The 19618-nt window shown below is 39.6% G+C and overlaps 1 protein-coding gene across 6 annotated transcripts in view; it reads left to right on the forward strand.

Moving 5' to 3' along the window:
- The window catches only part of LOC121943473 (protein Aster-B-like), a 96429-nt gene that overhangs the window by 59660 nt on the left and 17151 nt on the right, over positions 1 to 19618 (forward strand). For 3 of the 6 annotated variants that reach the window (XM_042486995.1, XM_042486993.1, XM_042486994.1), the window contains 2 exons: positions 9069 to 9279; positions 18260 to 18280. In XM_042486995.1, the coding sequence (XP_042342929.1) occupies positions 9166 to 9279; positions 18260 to 18280 (135 nt within the window). In that variant the 5' untranslated portion in view covers positions 9069 to 9165. Of the gene's footprint in view, positions 1 to 9068; positions 9280 to 13001; positions 13023 to 14581; positions 14606 to 18259; positions 18281 to 19445; positions 19470 to 19618 lie in introns of all 6 variants that reach the window. The other 3 variants (XM_042486990.1, XM_042486992.1, XM_042486991.1) reach the window with 3 other exon arrangements.

Consider the following 19618-nt stretch of genomic DNA (forward strand, 5'->3'; position numbering starts at 1 on the left):
AGTCCAGGGAGGACGCAGCTGCACCTCAGACCACCAATGCCTCTTCTTTGGCAGGTGGTGTTAAGGGGGATGTAAGCTGGTTATTAGGAGATCAGAGCTGGCCGAGGAAGATCAGTGGCCCTAAGCCTGCTAAAGAAAATCTCCCTGCCTGCCTCTCCCATCTTTTCTCTCGCTCTCTCTCCCCATTTCTCTGTCCAGCTACCTTTCTTCTCTTCCGCTGAGAGAGAAAGGAAAGTGCAGTGCGCGGTCCTTGAGATGATCCGCTGGATGAACAGCTCATTACTTGGGGCTGCCTACGAGGACATGGTGGTGTTTGAGTGTGTGACGGTAGCCAACGAGGGCTGCCGCTGCCTTGAGGGCTGCTACGGCGAGGTGTTGAGGGACTGTGTCTTTCAGCAGGGGTATGGCGGGCTCTGTGATGCATTGACTAGAGTGTGTTTGTGTTTAGTGTCGGAGTGGATGGGTGGGGTAGGATGACTTTGATTATATAATACATGCAGTTCTTGAGTATGTTTAAATGTGGATGTAGTATTTGGTAGATCAGGTGTGTGATGTTTCTAAGTGTATTTCTGCATTGTGTGAGTGTATGTGCTCCATGTCCACATGCATGCCTCTGTGTACGGTGTTTGCATTCCTGTGTGTGCATGTGCAGTGGTGGCTGGCGAGCATGGTGTTCCTCATGGTCTTTTCAAATCAAGCGGAGCTGAAGGGTCACTGCCAGATGGGTATTTTCCAGGGTCAGCAAAACTGTGAAAACAAGCGGGGCCCTCAGAAAGGCCCGGAACTCTGTTCTATTGTGAAGCTGAACGATCGGACAGCTTGAGCCGGTTGGATTTAGAGCTTTAGAGCTTATTTAAAGAAAAGACTGTAACAAAGTGACACAAGCAGCATGCTCATTTCTCTTTTATTTTTTTCCTTCCTCTCTATGCGTAAGAACTTGACCTACTTTGAGCGACATGTCGGGGGCCCTGTCTGATCAACACCTTAAAGTCTGTCAGTTATCTGTCTGCCTGTGTAGCGCGCTGTAATCCACATGAGGTCTGTGTTCAAGCCTCTGGGACCAATGCCTCTTGCACAGTTTGCAAATGAACATGCTCTACAATATAAAGTGTTAGATTTTACTCATTTAATAATCAAGTGAAATGTTTACAATGCTAGATGCAGTACATTTGCTGATTTAGTGTCTGTAAATGCATTATGGACCATGATATTTTTTTATTGCACTAAATTATAGGGTGGGGGGAAAAATCGATACAGCATAGTATCACAAAATTCTGTGGCAATATTGTATGAGTACATGGATGCCAAGTATCTTTTTTTTAATCATAAAAATTATTAACATTGCAAATACAAATTTTGTAGCCCATTAGAATGATGAAATCTTTTTTTTTTTTTCAATCCATACATTTTGCTGCAATAAAAACTGATGAAGAGCGAAACCTGATCTTTAAAACTTTATCTCATGAGATAAAACAATGTTGACAAATTTCTCCATTAGGGCGAGAATTTATACCTGAATTACAATATATCATAATGCATGTTATCGCAATACTCGGCATATTTCAAAACATTTAAAAGTGCAATAATATTGTATCATGACGTAAGTATTGTGATAAAATAGTATTATGGGGCCTCTGGTGATTCCTACACAGGTTCCCACACAGGTTTCACATTTACGGCGGGCCACCACAATTAAAACAATGCCTCCACATATTCATTTATTTATTTATTTAATTCTTTTTTTTTGTTGAACACTAGGGGAGTATTTCTTATATTTACCTTTTGTCATTGATTGCACAACACTGTCGCAGGGCAGAGCATACTCCTGGCACAGACGGAGAAGCAGAATGCCAGGAGGAGTGAGAGTAAAACAGAAATCTGCTTCTGCAACAAATGCTCCTCTTATCCATTGATATGATCAGCATTGACCGTATTGACAGATAAATTATCCACCCTGCGACTCAAACTCCTCAAACTGCTGCTGAGGAAACACTGCCTGCAATGCGTTCATGAACCCGCAGAAACATCTGAATTCAGAGACACACATAGATTCTAATTTTGTGGGACACACTTGCCACCCCTACTAAATTACAACACTATGTAGCAAAATACATTTAATGATTTCTGTAAGTGTAGATTTTAAAAATATACCATATAGCATTGATCCAATATCAAGTTTTCTTAAATATAAATCGATGTTTTTGGGGTGGTTTTTTTTTCAAAGAATTAGTTTTTACACCCTCTTTTTTTTGGAGAAACATTATTTAATTTGGCCTCGGCTGGTGATGAAAGCGGGCTCATGCTACCAGGATCAGCCAGTAGCAAAATTTAATTGCAATAGTCAGGTTTCAACCTTTAGAGGGCATGTATATGCATATTCCTAACACAATGTTTAGATTTTTTTATTCTTTGCAATCAAATGTCAAAAGTTGGACTTAAATCAAACAACAATACTACTAAATATCCATATATATTGCTTTTCAGCAGAAGTAAGTGTTCTGGGGGTTTAGTTCATCTTTAATTCAGTCAAGCAAATTACTTTGCTTGTAGCCTATAATGTAACAAAAGAATTTACTATTGCTCACAACTACAGAAAAATGTGTTATTATTAACATATTAATACCCACCAATTTGAATGATGATTATGCTGTATCAAGATGTTCAGAAATCAATCATTAAATGTGCAAAAATGTCCTGATGGTCTGTCACTGGGCCTCCCCGCTGTGTTTCCCGCTCAGACAGCATCTCTAACAGCAGAGCTGGTGAGGTATATATAGTCACTCTCTGAATATTTAAACCACTCTCTCTGTTCCCTGTTGCTATAGTGATATTCTAAGCTGAGCTTTGTTTGAGCCTCATAGGTGTGTGGGCGGTGCTCTGAGAGATATGGCTTTTTAATTGTTAAAATGTTTGTCAGCTCTCCCTGTCTACAGTGTATCACTGAAACTAAGTGTAAGCCGCAGTGTTCGGATCACCTGGTCAATGCAACTCAATAACTCGTGAGCGGTTCAGAAAACAACAGTTTTGATAAGTAAAGCACACTTTCCACTGACGCAAGCTCTGTTTCATTTATATATCTGATTTTAATTAGTGAATTTAGATAGAAGAGAATGTTATTATTTATCGTTACAACCCAGGGCAGGTTTTCCTTTATGGGATCAAACATGCCATAGGTTTGAAGACATATATCTGTGAACCGTTGGGTCAGTTACTCTGTAGCTGAGGAACTCATTGTACTTTTTCATGTGATTCTTCTGAGCATCAAAGTCCAGAGATAATGCCCCAGCAGGTATTTTATGTCGAACTCGTAGTGTTCTGTTTCATGAAGCTGTTACTAACAAAGCATCTGTGATAGATGCTTTTGTCTGCTCCTCTGCAGGCGAGCGTCAGCAGCATGTTCGCTCTATCCACACCACCACGCTGGTTCAAAGAGCAAACTGTTGTGTGAATGACTGATATCGGGCTTAGTCATTCATATGCTGATGATGGATCCGTGTTCCCATTGTTTATTGCGGTGTATCTGGAGAGTCGAGGTGATCCGTGAATTCCTCATCTGCTAACAACAGCAAGTGGGGGTTCCTGTACCGGGGAAAGCCTATAACTGCATCTCTTTCTGCGAGAAGTATGAGAGATGATCCTCTCTGTTTAATTTTTTAAATCTTTTATTTCTTAAGTTGTGGCTTTGTTACCCAAACATACCTCTTATTCATAATATGTTGCTACTCAGGCAAACCTAAAAGAGCTTCACAGTTATTAACAATTTGAAGGACAATAGTAAAGAAAGATCAACATTACAGACCTGTAGAGAAACCACTGATGCACCATGCTCACAAAACTCAGGTCAAACTGTCAAACTAGGCAGCGCTTTATCAAATAGGCAAGATTCTGTGACTACATCGCCTATTTCAGAGACACATTTTAGTGTACCGTCCAGCTGTAACTTTAAAAAGTTTATGACCAGAATAAGTCTATACAAATGTGTCAAGGGGCATTTTGGTCCGTGCCCATTGTTAACAGCCACTGGGAAGTGAGAAATGAACTGAGAGGTCCTGGAAAAATTCCCAGATGTGAACTACTGCACCTTTTCATTCATTTGTTCATTCATTTTCTATTTGTTTGTTCATTCGTTCAACTTTTATTTTAACTCAGAGATACCTTGAGGTAGAGACATAATTTCCAATATGGCAGAGTAGTACTAGTATATGAGTACGGAGGAAGTGTCAAGTGTGTATGCTGACTGGGACATCATTAACCCAGCCAGGGTATGATGTTTGATGGGGTTTGTTTGTTTGTTTGTTTGCAGAATTTCAAATATACAAAATGACAAAGAAAGTAGCAGTATTCAGTGTTGGGAGCAGCAAAAATCAAACAGACTTGTTTGAAGCCTATGCCCAAAAAGGTTAAAATTTCACAATAAGAGAGCTTCACTGGTACATCTTAAAAAGATGCTATCTTTGTCTCTGTATTTACTTGTTTATGTTTGTGTGCTGCACATGCATTGTTTGCAGGACAACATGCAGTTTTTTGAGAGTTAGGAACACAGTGTGTGAAGGATGTCTGTGTTATCTGCCAGATGTTTACATCTATGATTGCATCATCTCCAGATAATTGTTGGGCTGCATGTTCAAATGTCCTTGGGATGAAGTGCAATTTTCAAAAACTGGTATCCAAAACAGTTTAGATATTTTATGAATGCAACCATGACCCTAGGATAAGCAGTTATGGATGATTAGATGGATGGATGGATATTATTGATACATGTATTTGCACACTCACCATGATTTGAGACACTCTGGTACTGAGAAATGTTGACCCCCTTGTCACGTTGTATCTGTCCTGGTGGACGAAGCCAATTGTCAACATTGTGTGAAAAGTTACTGACAATCAGCTTTGAGCCTTATCACCACATCATGTGTATTCACCTTTCCCAATCAGGTTCACAGGTAGAGGCGGCTGTTTTTAAATAGCTCTTTGAACCGACTTGTGCAGTATAATTGGGTTTGTAGGTGATGCTTTCATGCATGATCAATTAATCAAAAAAAACCTGTTGCTTGACCCCAATTGTAAATGATTGTTTTCTTTCTTGGAAGTCAAAATTTGATGTAATACAAGAAGTGTTTGACCCAACTGTAGCTTTAATTGGTTGTATAAGCTTATTAGAGAAAGAATGAAGTTTAGTGATACAATTACTTTTTTATTATAATTCGCATTGCAGAGCAACTCCTTGTGTTGTCTGTCTGAGAATAGTATAGAGACAGAAGGACGCAGTACTGAAAGATCATCCGATAGAAACCCCAATGGCTGTGACAGTCATAGTCACAGTCCCTCTCTTGCTTCCCATAAGAGATAAAGGCCAGCAGTTTTTAGTGGGGCGAAACCGGATGGGTCTCTGAAATGGTGACAACTGGGTTTTTTTTAAACCCCATCAGGGAGATTTAAATGGCATGCAACCACAACTATCCAAAATAACTGTGCTTTTACATCCAAATATTATGAAACTTCTTTGAGTCAAAGACCATCTATGCTGGATTAAAAGACACATATCATCTCTTATAAGGACCCATTATGAGCCTGTTAAATCTGTGAAAAATGTACTTTGAAGTACACAAAATGTCCCTACAGTCTGTACTTTTTAGCACCTCATTCATTTTAGATGGACAAGAACAGCGACCTTGAACAAGACACAACAGCCGGAAGCAAATATACAGCACATTAGTAAGCCACCCACAGCATATGATGAAATTATCCTGGGAGGAGACAACACATTTTATTAATGTTTTGCTCCGACCGAGGAGAATTGTGGCAAGAAATGGTTCAGTGATATTAGACAAACAGAACCTGAGGGCTTCCACTTGCCAGACATGGAGAGGATTTGGCCACAATTTCCTCTCTTATATCATGCTACAATCTGACCACTATTGAATTTTTTTCACATTAAAGCCTTACACTGTGTTTATTATTTTTGTAGAAGCAGCTTAAACCGCGCAGGTCACCCTTTGATTGTGGCATGGACTGGACAGATGGATAACTAGAGCCAAACAACAGTAGTCCTTCACAATAAAATTGTCTTGTTCTTCTTGATTGTTATTGACACATCCCCCAGAACAGCTTTTGTCCCACATCAGTACGGCCAAATTCAAAGTCTCCCAAATTATCTTACACTACACCCACTATACTGCCCTCTTTAGCTGTTTAAAATCAGTAGTTAAATGTAGTACTCTTGATCAAGTGAGTATCCTGATATAGTCTCAGTTCATGTACCTCTTTTGTATGGATATTTCCAAAGATGAAGAAATTTGTGCAAAGTGTCTCTTTTTGCAACTTTTTTACATTTCTCAAACTTTGTTTTAGGCTTATATCTAATTTGTTGCCATGAAAACACCTCAAATAAGACCACCTCTGCTTACATCTTTAAAAAAAATAATCTTAAGCGATAACCTTTTTCGAGGGAAAGGGACTAGTTCACACAACAAACACTATATTTAATGATTAATGTGAAAGTTATTTAGGACATAATCTGTTAACAGTTCATTCATTAATCAACAGGATCTAGGTGGCTTATCACTTCTTCTAAACAGTTTAAGGGGCACAGTCACACATAAGCAAACGCAGGCGAGCGACTATCACCTGCCAAGGTGATATTTGTGCTGAATCTGGGCAGTGCCTGACATGACGGACACAGAAAGGTGACTTGCTACCTCATGTCAGCTAGTTTTATAATAAATACCACAAAATATCCTGTTATTTGTGCATTTTTTAAATTTTCTGTCTTATCTTCTTTCCTTACTCACTGCCAGCGATGCAGCATCTATCATGTGGGGCAGTTTGTAATTTTCATTGCCAGTATCATACTATATCGGTGGGTTCACCCTTTGAAACCTGGGCAAATTGGCTTGATTTCTTTCAAAAACATGGGGAGAAGGCAATGAGCATCTTAAGAAGATATTACCTGGAAAATATTTTTAAAAAAATAGTAAAAAGTACAAAAAATAACCTGAAAATTAGCAGTAAAATAAATAGAAAAACAAACCAAAAAAACAGGGAAGTGGAAAAAAAAAATTGAAGTCGATCAGGATTTTAAAGGGTTAAACATGGTACAAAAATTAATGTCTCCTTCACAAATACTTCTGTGCTATTGGCTGATACTTCGACTTTACTAGTCAATGGTTGTTTGAGTTTTTTTGCCAAGGCAAATATTCTCCTGTGTTTATTTCACTCGTGTGATGGTTTCCTAATGAGGGAAGCCCTTACCTGATTCATGAGTCTGCCACAAACCAAGCACATGAAGCTTGTGTTAGCAAGTGCAAGTGTTAACACCAACATGTGCTAAAAGGGATATTGATATTTTCACACCATCCACATCAACTTGCATGTGCACTGCTTCCCAGACAGTCTCCTGGCTCAGACAGAGATTATGATGCATGCTGAATACCAATGTACTCTGCTTTCTATCATCCTAGAGAGCATTTGTAATCTTCACACCCTGATGGATGGCATCCACCACCTAATGAACCAGAGATTCTTATAGAATGGATTAAAACAGTTATAAAGGCAGACTATGAAAGCTGCAGCTCTCCTCAAAGGAGCCATCTGGCATTCACCTGACACTGAGCTGTGGCAAAAGTGGATGTCTGCTTCATTAATGTCAAAAATTAATGTCTTTCAAACAGAGATTCCCCAGCAAATGTACTCCTAATCAGACTAGTGGGCACTAATCAGTAGTCAGTGCTGAGTGCACAGTGTACAGTACAGTCAAAATGATCATCCACTGAACAGCAGACCATTTGGTAATCATATAAATTGATGTCAGAGGCAGCATAACACACCAGGCGTGTATTATCTATCCCCATGCATTAAACAGATGTGATGGCTCTGTGTTGTCCTTGCCATTTAAAATCAACCAGCTCCTGCTAGAGCAGACCCTGACAGTCAGACAGAGGCTGTCAACGCTGCCCTCTTATGATTCACTGCACTAAGCCGCACCGAAGTTCCCAAATGTAACAGTAGATCAGTAATTCATGGCCACTAACAGCGGCCATTGGCTGGCAGTGACGTAATGGCTTGCATAACGCCATGTCAAGTAACCGTGCCTGCCGGGCGCACTGCCACTCAGATCACTTACAGGGCCTTTTGTTCACTTCTGTCATTGTGAGGAGAAGGCTTCTTGCTGAGCCATAAATGTGTGTGTGTGTGTGTGTGTGTGTGTGTGTGCGTGTGCGTGTGCGTGTGTGTGTGTGTGTATCAGAGAAGAGAGCGTCTAGTGCCGGATCACAGAGGCTACCTGATAGCAACATACGATGGAAGGACAGGGACTGCCTGTCTGAGGACGACAGTCGTTACAGTTGTCTGGAAAGCTGTGGGTCGAGATGTACATCCCCATGTTAAAGTTAGCACGTACCTCAGTTTGAGATAATGGAATCATATTTTATTGGCCGACTGATGCTCTCCTCCTGGCATTGTATCTCTGATCATTTAATCCTTGTTATGTCCTGCAAAGTGTCTTTTCTGAAGCCATGGAAACAGTTCAGGGAAATGGAGCCTTAATTATTGTAAGGCCTCATATTTTTTACGGGAAACAAACAGCTCAATAGATGCCAGGCTCGATTACATTTCTTCAGCAAATTGCAGATGGGCTCTAAAAATGAACATATTGATTTCTTTGTTGCTTTTGAAGTGCTGCATTAGTCAGAAATCCTCAGGTCGTGAGTCACAGCGTCTTACTACATTTGTTTTCCTCGCTGCTGCAGTTGCTATTGTTGTTGTTGTTGTTGTTTATTTCCAGTGTTAGCTTAACTGTCATTAGCCAGGTTAGCACGTGGTGCTTCAAGTCGTTAAGCCTCAAGTGATGTAAGCATGAGGAACCAGTGTCTGTGCCGTGCTGCTGTCCACACTGATCTGTACACTGTTGACCCTACCTTGCACGGTATTTACATTAATACATTCAAGGAGTTGTTTTTTTGTGTTGTGATGCACTTTGTCATTTTGAAGACAAGATTGAACTGTAACATGGATTTTTTTTGTAAGAATATGATTTCCTCATCCCTCTTTTTTTGTCTATTCTCTTTTAGCACTGCCAGTAACTCAAACAAGAGCACACCAGCCTGCTCACCAGTCCTGCGTAAACGCTCGCGCTCTCCCACACCACAGAGCCAGGAGGGTGAGAACATGGTGGAGAAGGGTTCGGACCACTCTTCTGACAAATCCCCCTCCACACCCGAGCAGGTCGTCCAGAGAACGTACTCCTTGCAGTCAGCAAGAAGTGGGGGCAAGAACTCAAAGGTGAGTGACCAGAAGATGATTTTTTTTTTATTTTACTTGTTTGACATTTGATCTGAAAAAGAAGGGTAGCTTCACAATTTGAAGTGTGGAACACTTTTAGCACTGTTTAAAACATATTTTGAAATAAGCTCTCAGCACTAAAACAACACTAAGTTCAAGAATGCCCAACAGTGAGTCCTTTTCACTGGAAAGAGACGGCGCTGTGAAGAGAGATTCCCAGTAGAGAACGACCATACGGCACTTTGTGCTGCACAAAGCTGCTCTGACGGTTTCACAGAATAGCTGATGTGAGAGACTTCACTCTGCAACACAAGGTGCCAATTTCACACACATGGATTTAGGTTAGACTGGTCAGGATGAGGCTTACGTCACTTCTCTAAAACAATGAGACCAAAAGCATAAACAGTACACATGATGACTCATCACACTTGTTGTACATTATGATTAGGCAGATATATTTGCTCATTAAAACACAGAATGCTTTACAGCTTTCTCTGACCAGTGTAGTTCTGCAGTACACATCAACATTATGCAAAAGCTAACACTGAACTCACAAACTCATACTGTTTTTTCTTTAAGTGAATGGACATATTCCACTCACTTTAAATCAGAGGGAAAACTTGCATATGAGAGTGCATGTGAAACAGTTACACATCCTACATGTTAACTTGCAGTAAGACATAGTAAAATCAGGCCAGCAGCTGAGTGCTTATAGTGATTTTATAGCGATCGACGAGATGCTGTGGCAACTCTTGCTGTCACATTTGCATTCATTCATAAACTGACTGCAGAAGCACGTCAGAGTCGGCCCGGCTGTATTTCTTTTTCCCAGTCTAGTGACGCACCAGCTATGATTGGTTATTGACTTGTACATACTGGTATGTAAGTTGTGAGCTGCAACTTTCACTCTTCCCCGTCAGGAGAGATTGCACCCTCCTCTCCATTCCAGCCTTTCATTTTGACATTTCATGTACTCCCTAAGTCTTTTACTCTCTCTTTGCTTTCCTACACCTACAATTTAAACGAGTTGTGTTTAGTTGAGTTAGTTGATAATTGCTCATTTACTCAGTATAGAGAATGTGAAGTTGACCTCATGCCATGTCGATTTTTTTTGGACAGGGTTGTCATCAATATATTTTTAAAAAACTAATTACAATCAACAATTAAAGCAGCGTTTCCACCAAAACACTTCCGGTATAGTACCCTTAGAACCATTTTGTAACATGTACAGACAAAACTGTTTTGCGGTTCCACAACCGACATCCTCTGAAACGTAGGCAGGGTTGTTAGCTACTTGCCCTCACCGTAAATCCTCTTCATCAGCGATGTGGTGAAAGACTGCACCTTTGTGATCGTCCATGAAATGGGGTTTGCACTCAGACATTTTCAGAGCTAAAAAGAACAGGCTGAGCATTTTTTCCCCCCTGACTCTAAGATTGTGTTTAGACTTTCAAGAAATAACTTAGCCTAACATTCAGGTGACAAGTTTGGTGTGTTTGGGTTTAAAGGATAGGTTCACAATTTTTCAAGTCTGTCGGTAAATAATAGTAAGGCGTCAGTGTGAACACTGAAACAGGTTTGTCTTGGTATCATTTTTCCTGCTACTAATACTGGTCAGTTTGACTCCAATGTTAGTGATTAGGGACAAAATCCACAGTCCATTCAGAAGTCTGAGGTGGATTTTGTCCCCCATTAGTGCCCTGATGCACCAAGCTGGCGGTCAGCCGTTGGTCAATGCCGGGCTGTCGGTCAGTGTTTGTAGCCTTAGTTTTTACAGTGTCTCATACAGTTGACACTATTTGAATCCAATACGGCAGAGTCTGTCAGTGGATGAAATCACTCTGAACGGAAAGAGAAATGGAAGTAAGGAAAGTAAACAAATGAGTAAGGGCGCGAGTTTAAAAAAAACGTCTAAGTAAGGGTTGGTTTTTTTTTTAGCTATTGAGCTCTTTAGCAGAAACGGTTCATTATTCTGTTCTTTAAACATCGGGTTGTGTTGCTAACTTATTAACTGACTAACTAGCATCCTGAATCTGGCCTGTTGGTCCTCTGGTTTCCCTTTTTAAATGACTTCCACCTGCTGATATGGAGGGTTATTCCCTCTCATGCAGGCACAGAACATATGTCAGGGTTCCCACGGTCATGGAAAACCTGGAAAAGTCATGAAATTTCACAATCACTTTTCCAGGCCTGGTTAAGTCATGGAATTTGTAAAAAATCATTAGAAGATTTGGAAAAGAAATGGAATTTTGTTGTCAAAACTTAATTCCAGACTCAGTTGTTCAGAAGCAATCTGATCAGATCTTGGCTATTGTATTGGATCCAATCTTGACAATAGGTTGTTCAAGACAAAAATAAAGTGTTCTGATATCGGATTAGATCATATAATCCATTTTTGGTTTTGATTTGGACCTTTGAACCAAAAAAAGACAGGATTATCCTGAAGGGTGGATTCAGGCACAAAATGCAATAAAACTTTTTAAATTGGCCAAACATACATACATCCATTTATATTTTGCAATTGATCTGTTTACCTTTTCCACTGATACAGTTGACTGTACACATAAGGCTACTGTCTTCTAGTTGAGTTAAGTAAAAAAAAAACAAAACAGGGATGAAACACAGGACGAAAATGAAAAAAATAATGGTTTTTTCTTGCCCTTTCTTGTTTTTTTAACATATATATATATATACAAGAAAAAATATAATGGGTCCTCTTAAAGTCATGGAAAAGTTTTGAGATTTTGTCTATAAAAATGTGTAGGAACCGTGATATGTGCTAGCTGGCCGTTGGCTGTAGTCTTTATGTTTAACTTATGCAACTTTTTGTCCAAGACACAGGCGACGCGAGGCAACACAAAATTTGGCGTTTGTTGCCACTAGTGCTTTAATGCCGGTTTGCTGTTTCTGGACTTTTACTAATATTCAAAGCCGCTGTTAGGAAGGGATCTCTTAATTGGCCAGAATAAGCAGGAGAAATGATTGCAGCAAAAAAAAGCCTCTTTCAATGTGAAAATGTGCGTGTAAGTCTTGAAAAGATGTGAACCTGTCGTTTAACGGCAAGTTGGAGAGCTTATTGTTGTTTACAGACGTTTGCTGTGTTGTGTTTCCTTCTTATTGAATAGAGACAGCAATTATTGTCTGTTTAGCTCCTTTTCACAGTGGTTGCTGTCAGTCTTCATAGAAAAATAAAAAACACGACTAGAAGCCGTATCTGTTGACATCCAAAGTTATTATTGAAGAAACAATAGAAATTAATAGAAAGCGGTGACAAACAGAGGAGTTCAGGTGTTGTGTTTGCTGTCCTCCCCCTCATCTGCATCTCCCCTTCACAACAGTGGTGGATTGAGTCTGTCAGGTTGTTTCACAGATGGAGCATGTGGCTCTAATGTTTTGTACGCTCAGCAAAATATATTGTCATGTCACTCCCATCTTCATTTACCCTCACATTCTGTCCTAATTCGCCTCTGCTGTTTAAACCACTTGTTGTTTGTCTTTTTTTTTCTTTCATCATTTTTTGTCTCCACAACACAATGTGCACGCTCTCTTGTTCTCTCTGCTGCTGCTGCTGCTACATGCCATATGATAATGTGTGCCATCTGACAATGACTGTTCAGCTCTTCTGTTGGTACTCTCAGCTGTTTCTTCTTGCAGTTAATTTCTTTTTTCGTTTTTTTTTTTTTATCTGATTTTTCTTTGTTCTTCTCCTGATTGCATGCTAGTCTCACAAGCGACTTTCCAAAGTAAGCATTACTCTTTTTTCTGTTCTTCAAATATCTCTGTGCCCACCCTCCCTCTGCCCCCACCTCTTGTCTTGTGAGCTGCTCTGTGGAGATGTCCCGACCCCGTTTGCAACGCTTCACTCCCTGAACCCAGCTTGTTCTTGTGCAACACTGCAACCGTTACGAGTCCCATCTGCACCCACGGTCATAGCAGATGGACACGTCTTAAAAACAACACAACCCCACACAACCTCATTCACTCCCCTCTCCTCTCCTGTCCTTTCTTTTCCTTCCTGGTGATATGCAATGTAGCAAATTCCTGATGACATTTTCAAATGTTTGTGTTAAGCTTGGTGCTCTATATGAGCATAGTCAGGATCAGAATGTTTTTTTTTTTGCAATGCAGATGTAGAGAAATAAAAGAAAAAGGATTTGAACAATGCAAAATCATTCATATAATGGAGAAATGGCACCTTATTTTAGAGATTTTGTCCATTCCAAGATAATATAATATAATCCAAAATAGGGCAAACCCATAAATAAACAAAGATAAACTAACTAATAAACAACATATTTGTCTTAATTCCTCTCTCTTCTCTTCTTCCAGTTTTTGCACTTTGGCCTACGCTCTCTCTTTGCAAATTTATCCTGTTACGTTTTGGTAATAAAAGCTTTATATCTGTCATGCTGCATAACAGTATGATTGAAATGAGTCAGACTGAGAGGCTGCTCAAATAATGATGTAGTCCTGGAGCTCTGAACTGGGGTGCTGGCAGGATTTTTAAGAGTTTATTCCTCTGCAGGAACATTAGAGCATCCCTGCACAGACCGCAGGCTGGTGTCATATTTTAGTGCATAGCCCATGTTGTCGCTTCATCCATCCAATTTGCCTCTTGTCAGACTTCATCCCACTTTTTTTTTGCATTAAATTTATTGCCAAGTATAGAGGGAGTCAGCACATAGGGTCTTATTTGTGTCATAATTGTTAAGACACAGGCAGAAACGAGGCAGTCTACAGAGAGACAGTAAATGGGAGGTTAGTGTGAATAGCGGCCTCATGAGGCTCTGTTTGCACTGTTTCTCTCTCCACACACACACACACACACACACACACACACACATTTCCCAATTGATTACATCACTTTTAATTTCTGTGCCACAGTCTAAATCCACCCCCACCCCCCCACCCCCCACCCCCAACTGTATTGCAATCCCCCCCCCCCACGTGAGCCTCTGTGGTCAGCAGCAGTCACATGACCCAGACATGGCGTGAGGTCGTCCCAGCAACGTGAGCTTGATCACCCTAGCCCTAATGCAATCCAAATAAAAGAGTGCATTCAGTGAAAGGGGGTCCATGCCTCTCTGCAGTGAGGGCCATTTGACGATAATAGTGACAGCGACGCAGCAATAATCAATCAGGCTTCTCATGTAACATACAAGCGAGGTGGAGAGTCAGATTCAGTGGCAACGACAGACCTCTGATGCTCATTAGCTTCTTTTTTCTCATTTCCTATTTCTTTGTGTTCATGTTGCTCACTGCTTTGGTTAACATTTTGTTTTCTCCTTTAATTTTCTTTCAGTATGACAGACTAAACCTGATTAAAGTAAGCATTTCTTCTTGTTTTCATTTGACCCATTGACAATCCCTGCTGGCCCCCATTAAACCCTCCCCCCCCCCCCAGCCCTCCACTTCCTCTGTAGCTGTGCGACTGTAGGATCCCCTTTGATACAGTAGTTTCAGTCCCTTGTGTCCTTTCCCACACTTCACCATCCCCTGAATTAATGTGAAAGGACAGTGATTTGTGAACTGTGTAAAAAACTGTTTATTCCTAAATGTCTTTATCCTGAGGAGTCTATGATATTTAAAGCCTAATTTAATCTGAATTTCACAGCAGATTTTTTTTTTTTTTTTTTAATGTAAAAGTTGATGCTACACTGGTACAATATGTGTTTGTAGTAAAAGTGCAGGTCAGTGGGATTTAAACCATCAACATTTGCACAGTTTTAAAGGCCTGCTCACCATCCTGTCAGACATTCTAACAAAACAAAGATGCTCCTTGAAATTTGTTTCTTATTAAAGAAATAGTTTGGATTTGTGGTTTACTGGGTGACTTATCCATAGTCAGTGATCTTATTTTTAGTAGATGTCAGTTAGCATGTCCCCAGTTTGCAGAAGCAGGCTGAAGTCTAACACAGAAGCTAAGCAATGTGCTGATCAACAATGAAACGCATTTTAGCTGCTTAAAAACGTCAATATCAGTTTAATTGTACACTATATTTAGAGTATTTTTACCACTTTACCTTTTCTTTAGACAGTCTGCTATAATGAGTACGCCGTTAACAGCCATAGCTCCCCATCTACGCTCTCGTCAAGGCCGACAGACTCCATTGACAAAAGTAGTATTTTTAGCTCACTGAACGCGGGAGCTGCAGGTTTACTGCTTCGATCAGTTAGTTAGTTTCTGTTATTGTGTGACTTTGATAATTCCATGCTAACCCTTTAAAACACCAAAATCACACAATAACACAAACAAAATAACTGTTAGAGGCAGCAGTAGGCCAGCAGCTCCAGTGTTTAGTGATGTTAAATCACAGTTTTTCTGAATAGAATCTGGCTTTGAAGAAAGCAACATAATGGCTTAATTTTCCCATCGGAAATCACTGTCTGACAGCAAGGTAAAATGTGAAAATATTCTAAATAAAGCAAACAATTAAACTGATGTAGATTATTTTAGGTGGGACTTTTGTTGCTTTGTCGCTGACCCTCATCCACAACATTATATTGCCTGTCTTCGGTGTCGGACTTCAGCCTGTTTCTCCAAACTGGGGGCGTGCCATCCAAAATCTACTTTATTTGATATATTCTCCATGGATAATAAATTTGAACTATCCCTTTAAGTCTTTTGAAGCTTTAAATCCAGCAAAAAAGTCCCCATTTTTGCAATCCAAAGCTCCAATTGTAGTGACATTTAAACCAATTTATAAAGTTAAATTATACAAACAGACCCAAACCACTTTAAATCACAGTGGAGTCTCAGACAGAACTCTGTTCTCACTGTTTAATAGACTCTTTCTCTTTCTCTCTCTCTCTCTCTCTCTCTCTCTCCACCACATGTATACACTTACAATAAAAACTCTCTCCATGTAAACAATGTGTTCATAAACCACACAAACCCACTTGCGTTCAGTCACACACAAAGTCAAATACAGCGGCTCATACACACGCAGCCTACCCAGACAGTGGCCTCAAAGTAATTCCTCTCCTGTGTCTCTGTCACCTCAAATCAGATTAGCCCACATTAGCCCAGCTATCGTCACAGCCAGGCCTCGGGCCTGCTACTGCAGCTGACTGCCTGCTAATAACACACGCAGCCGATAACCACCAAACCCTGACAGATTTAGAAAACTCAGACAACCGTCAGCACAAAAGGGAAATGTTTTGGGGCTTTTTAAAAAAAAAAAAAAAAAAAAAAACAAAAGAAAGAAACATACACTGAACTACATCTGGCTTGTGAGGTAAATTTGTATGGCCATTTTATGGAGTGATTATCTGCCAGGTCGAAAAAAAAGAAAATGTTTGAAACATATTCTCATTCAATCTTCAGTTATCTTATTAAAATTACAACATTAATAAGGGAACATCATTGGTATCAGCAGATCATGGCTTTAAAATGAAGTATCCCCACTGGCCCAAAATGAACTTTTCTGCGGATGTGACTGGCTGACAGTGTGACGCTTTAATTGTGCGACTTTAATTAGTTTAAATAGGTCAAATTTGCCCTGGTTTTGGCTATTGTCGTAAGGAGAGCAACATCCAAGCCTTTTAAAGTGGGAGGAATTTTACAGTTTCGTTTAAAATGTCTTACTTAAGAATGAATATGGCATGTTTTACATGTACGCTAGGTTAAAGTAGTTTTATTGTTTTGCCCAATGAATATGTGCATTTTGAAAAGCATTGTATTTTTATTTCTGCATCTGCCACCAGTGGGCCATCACGATAAGAATAGGCACAGGTTAATTTCACTACGGGAGAGACATGATGTTCTCCGCAATTCGGTGGAAAACGTATGTGCATATGTCTTTACTGGCAGCAGCAATCAGCTAAAATAAGTCAAAAAATATCTGCATATCGACAAAAATCCAATATTTTACAACTCTAATAATCACTATAACCAACTTAGCAAAAATGCAGTAATGTCTGGTGGTCATACAAGGAAAGCTCCAACTATAACTCATTAAGAAACACTCTAAAATAGGAAAAAATAAAGTTTTGTTTTATTTTTTTATTTTTTGCTTGCTAATATTTAGATTTATTTGTTGTTGCTTTAACTTCTAATGTGGTGCTTTTATGATTGTACAGCTGGAATCAGACACTGGATATCACTTTTTCCCCCTCTCTTCCCTCTCTTCTCCCCTCTTTCTTGTTTCACCCTCTGAATGACCACCTGCATGTTTCCCCTCTGACACTTTTGCTCCAAGACTGTTAGAGTGGAATGAGTATTTATGTGACTGGAAAATATTTTAACCTCATAGTCATGATTAAGATGCATCTCTGCTGCCCTCTGCTGTTACAAAACGGCAAAAGAATTGATAGGTTGTTAATGAGGAACTCAATCTGATGGTTGTAAAATGTTGAAAATTAATCAAAACTCATTTTTAGAAGTTTATTGACATAATTTCACAGCACAGTTTTGATGAAACAGATAAATGATAGGTTTCTGTATGTTGGTTTTTTTTTTAAACAAAGATGGATGTATTGATGATACGTATTCTTAATTAAAAACATAAACAGTATGTCTAAAGTACTAATGCAGTCTAGCACTAGTTTGGAATGAAATTGCTTTCAGTTCCAGCAAATCAGACAGCAGATTTTCATCAGAAATCCTTTTATTTTGAAAGAGTCCTGCAATTAAATAATCAATAATTTCTGAATTCAAAAAACTTGGCGAAAGAATCTGAGTAGCAAGTTGAGCGAACTGAAAGAATTTCAGCATTTATACCTCAGCAATTTGAGGTTCAAAATTAAGCCCAGTTGGAACGAACACTCAGTCTCTGGCTTTGAAATAGTGTCATAACTTTATGTAATTCTTTGCAGGAGAGAGTGTGAGGTACAGTATGACCTTCACGCCTGCTGTAACTTGTTACGATCAGGTTGATCATGTTTCACACCCTCTATGTGTCTGTATGAGCCTGCTGCAGCATGTACACGTTTCACAGAGTTAAATACATCCTCTGCCTCTCTTTTTCTCTCTCCACAGAAGAGCCAAAGCTGGTATAACGTAAGTCACACCCTGTTTTTATTTACATCATTAACATATGTGAAGTCTGTTATGCGTGTATGTGTGTGCTGGTGTGAGATCATGTCATGTGGGTGACTCCTGAAAGTGTCTTGGAGTTGTTTAAGTGGCGGGTGATGTTTACTAGATGAAACGTGGTTGTCCTTGACCCTGTTTACTGGAGCACTAAATCACCAGTATGGGTTACTGGTGCTTCAGGCAGGGATTACTAGCGTGGGCTTAAAAGAGCAACAGGTGGTGCTTTCTGATGCAGGGAATCAAGGGACAGGTGAGACTATGGTGTCATTTTCTTCTTCATGGCATGACACAGGCCAGTGGTTCCCAACTGGTGGATCACGGTCCAAAAGTGGGTTGTGGGTCCATTCTGAATCGACCATAAGTGACTTATGAAGGTGTCAAGTGTGTAAAAAGCACACTTTATTTTAAAGTACAGGGGATTTCTGGCACAGAACTTTTATTTTGAAGTGCCATTTCTGTTTATTCTTGCAATTTGTTTTATTATTTTGTGCCTAAGCCAACGTGTTATTTACATTTTGTGAAGTAAAATTTAAAATGTGGTAATTTATCTAATGTTTATTTGTTTATTTGTTAGGATCCCCATCTTCCTGGGGTTTACATTTAAAAATATACATAAAACATGACTGTCAAAAAATAGTAATGCATTTAGATAGATGCATTTGACACAGCTATCAACACAAATAGAAAATATAAGGCATAATGTGTTGACTATGAACTAATGACTAAGGAGAAATCTGGACTCTGTGGCTGGACCAGTTAAGACCCACTGGTATAGGCAGCAAAGCCAGTATGTTGCAGTTTTATATTGCATCACAAGATGGCGTACTAGCTCTATTTCTGACTCCAGCAATTCTAAGTAATTCGTGTAATTCCTGTAATTCTTTTACACGTGTTGAGTTGCTGACACACCACAATAATTATTTTATTAACTTTAACACAGAAAAGCTTCCTGTTGTGCAAGTTAAGCCCACAGAATGAGCAAGAATGAGTGTTGGTCTTTGACAACACTCAGTGTCAAACCCTACTTTCTCCAGAAGTGTGTTTATTGGACTTTTTCCCCATTTTATGTTGGGTTTTTTTTTCGTTTTTTTTTATTCCCTGTGTGTATACTCTCCCCCTCTCTCCCCAGCATGAAAGACAACACATCCTGAGAGTAAGCATGACTTGTATTTTTGTGCAACCCTGTATAACTTTTCTGTCTCTCGCACTCTGTATCTTGGTTATCAGACCGGTGGAATGATAACATCCCTCCTGCCTGTTTCACATCCCATCGACTTCAGTCAGTGTTGTTACCACCTAATA

This window comes from Plectropomus leopardus, chromosome 5 (assembly GCF_008729295.1).
Source record: "Plectropomus leopardus isolate mb chromosome 5, YSFRI_Pleo_2.0, whole genome shotgun sequence".
Classification (NCBI taxonomy): Eukaryota; Metazoa; Chordata; class Actinopteri; order Perciformes; family Serranidae; genus Plectropomus; species Plectropomus leopardus.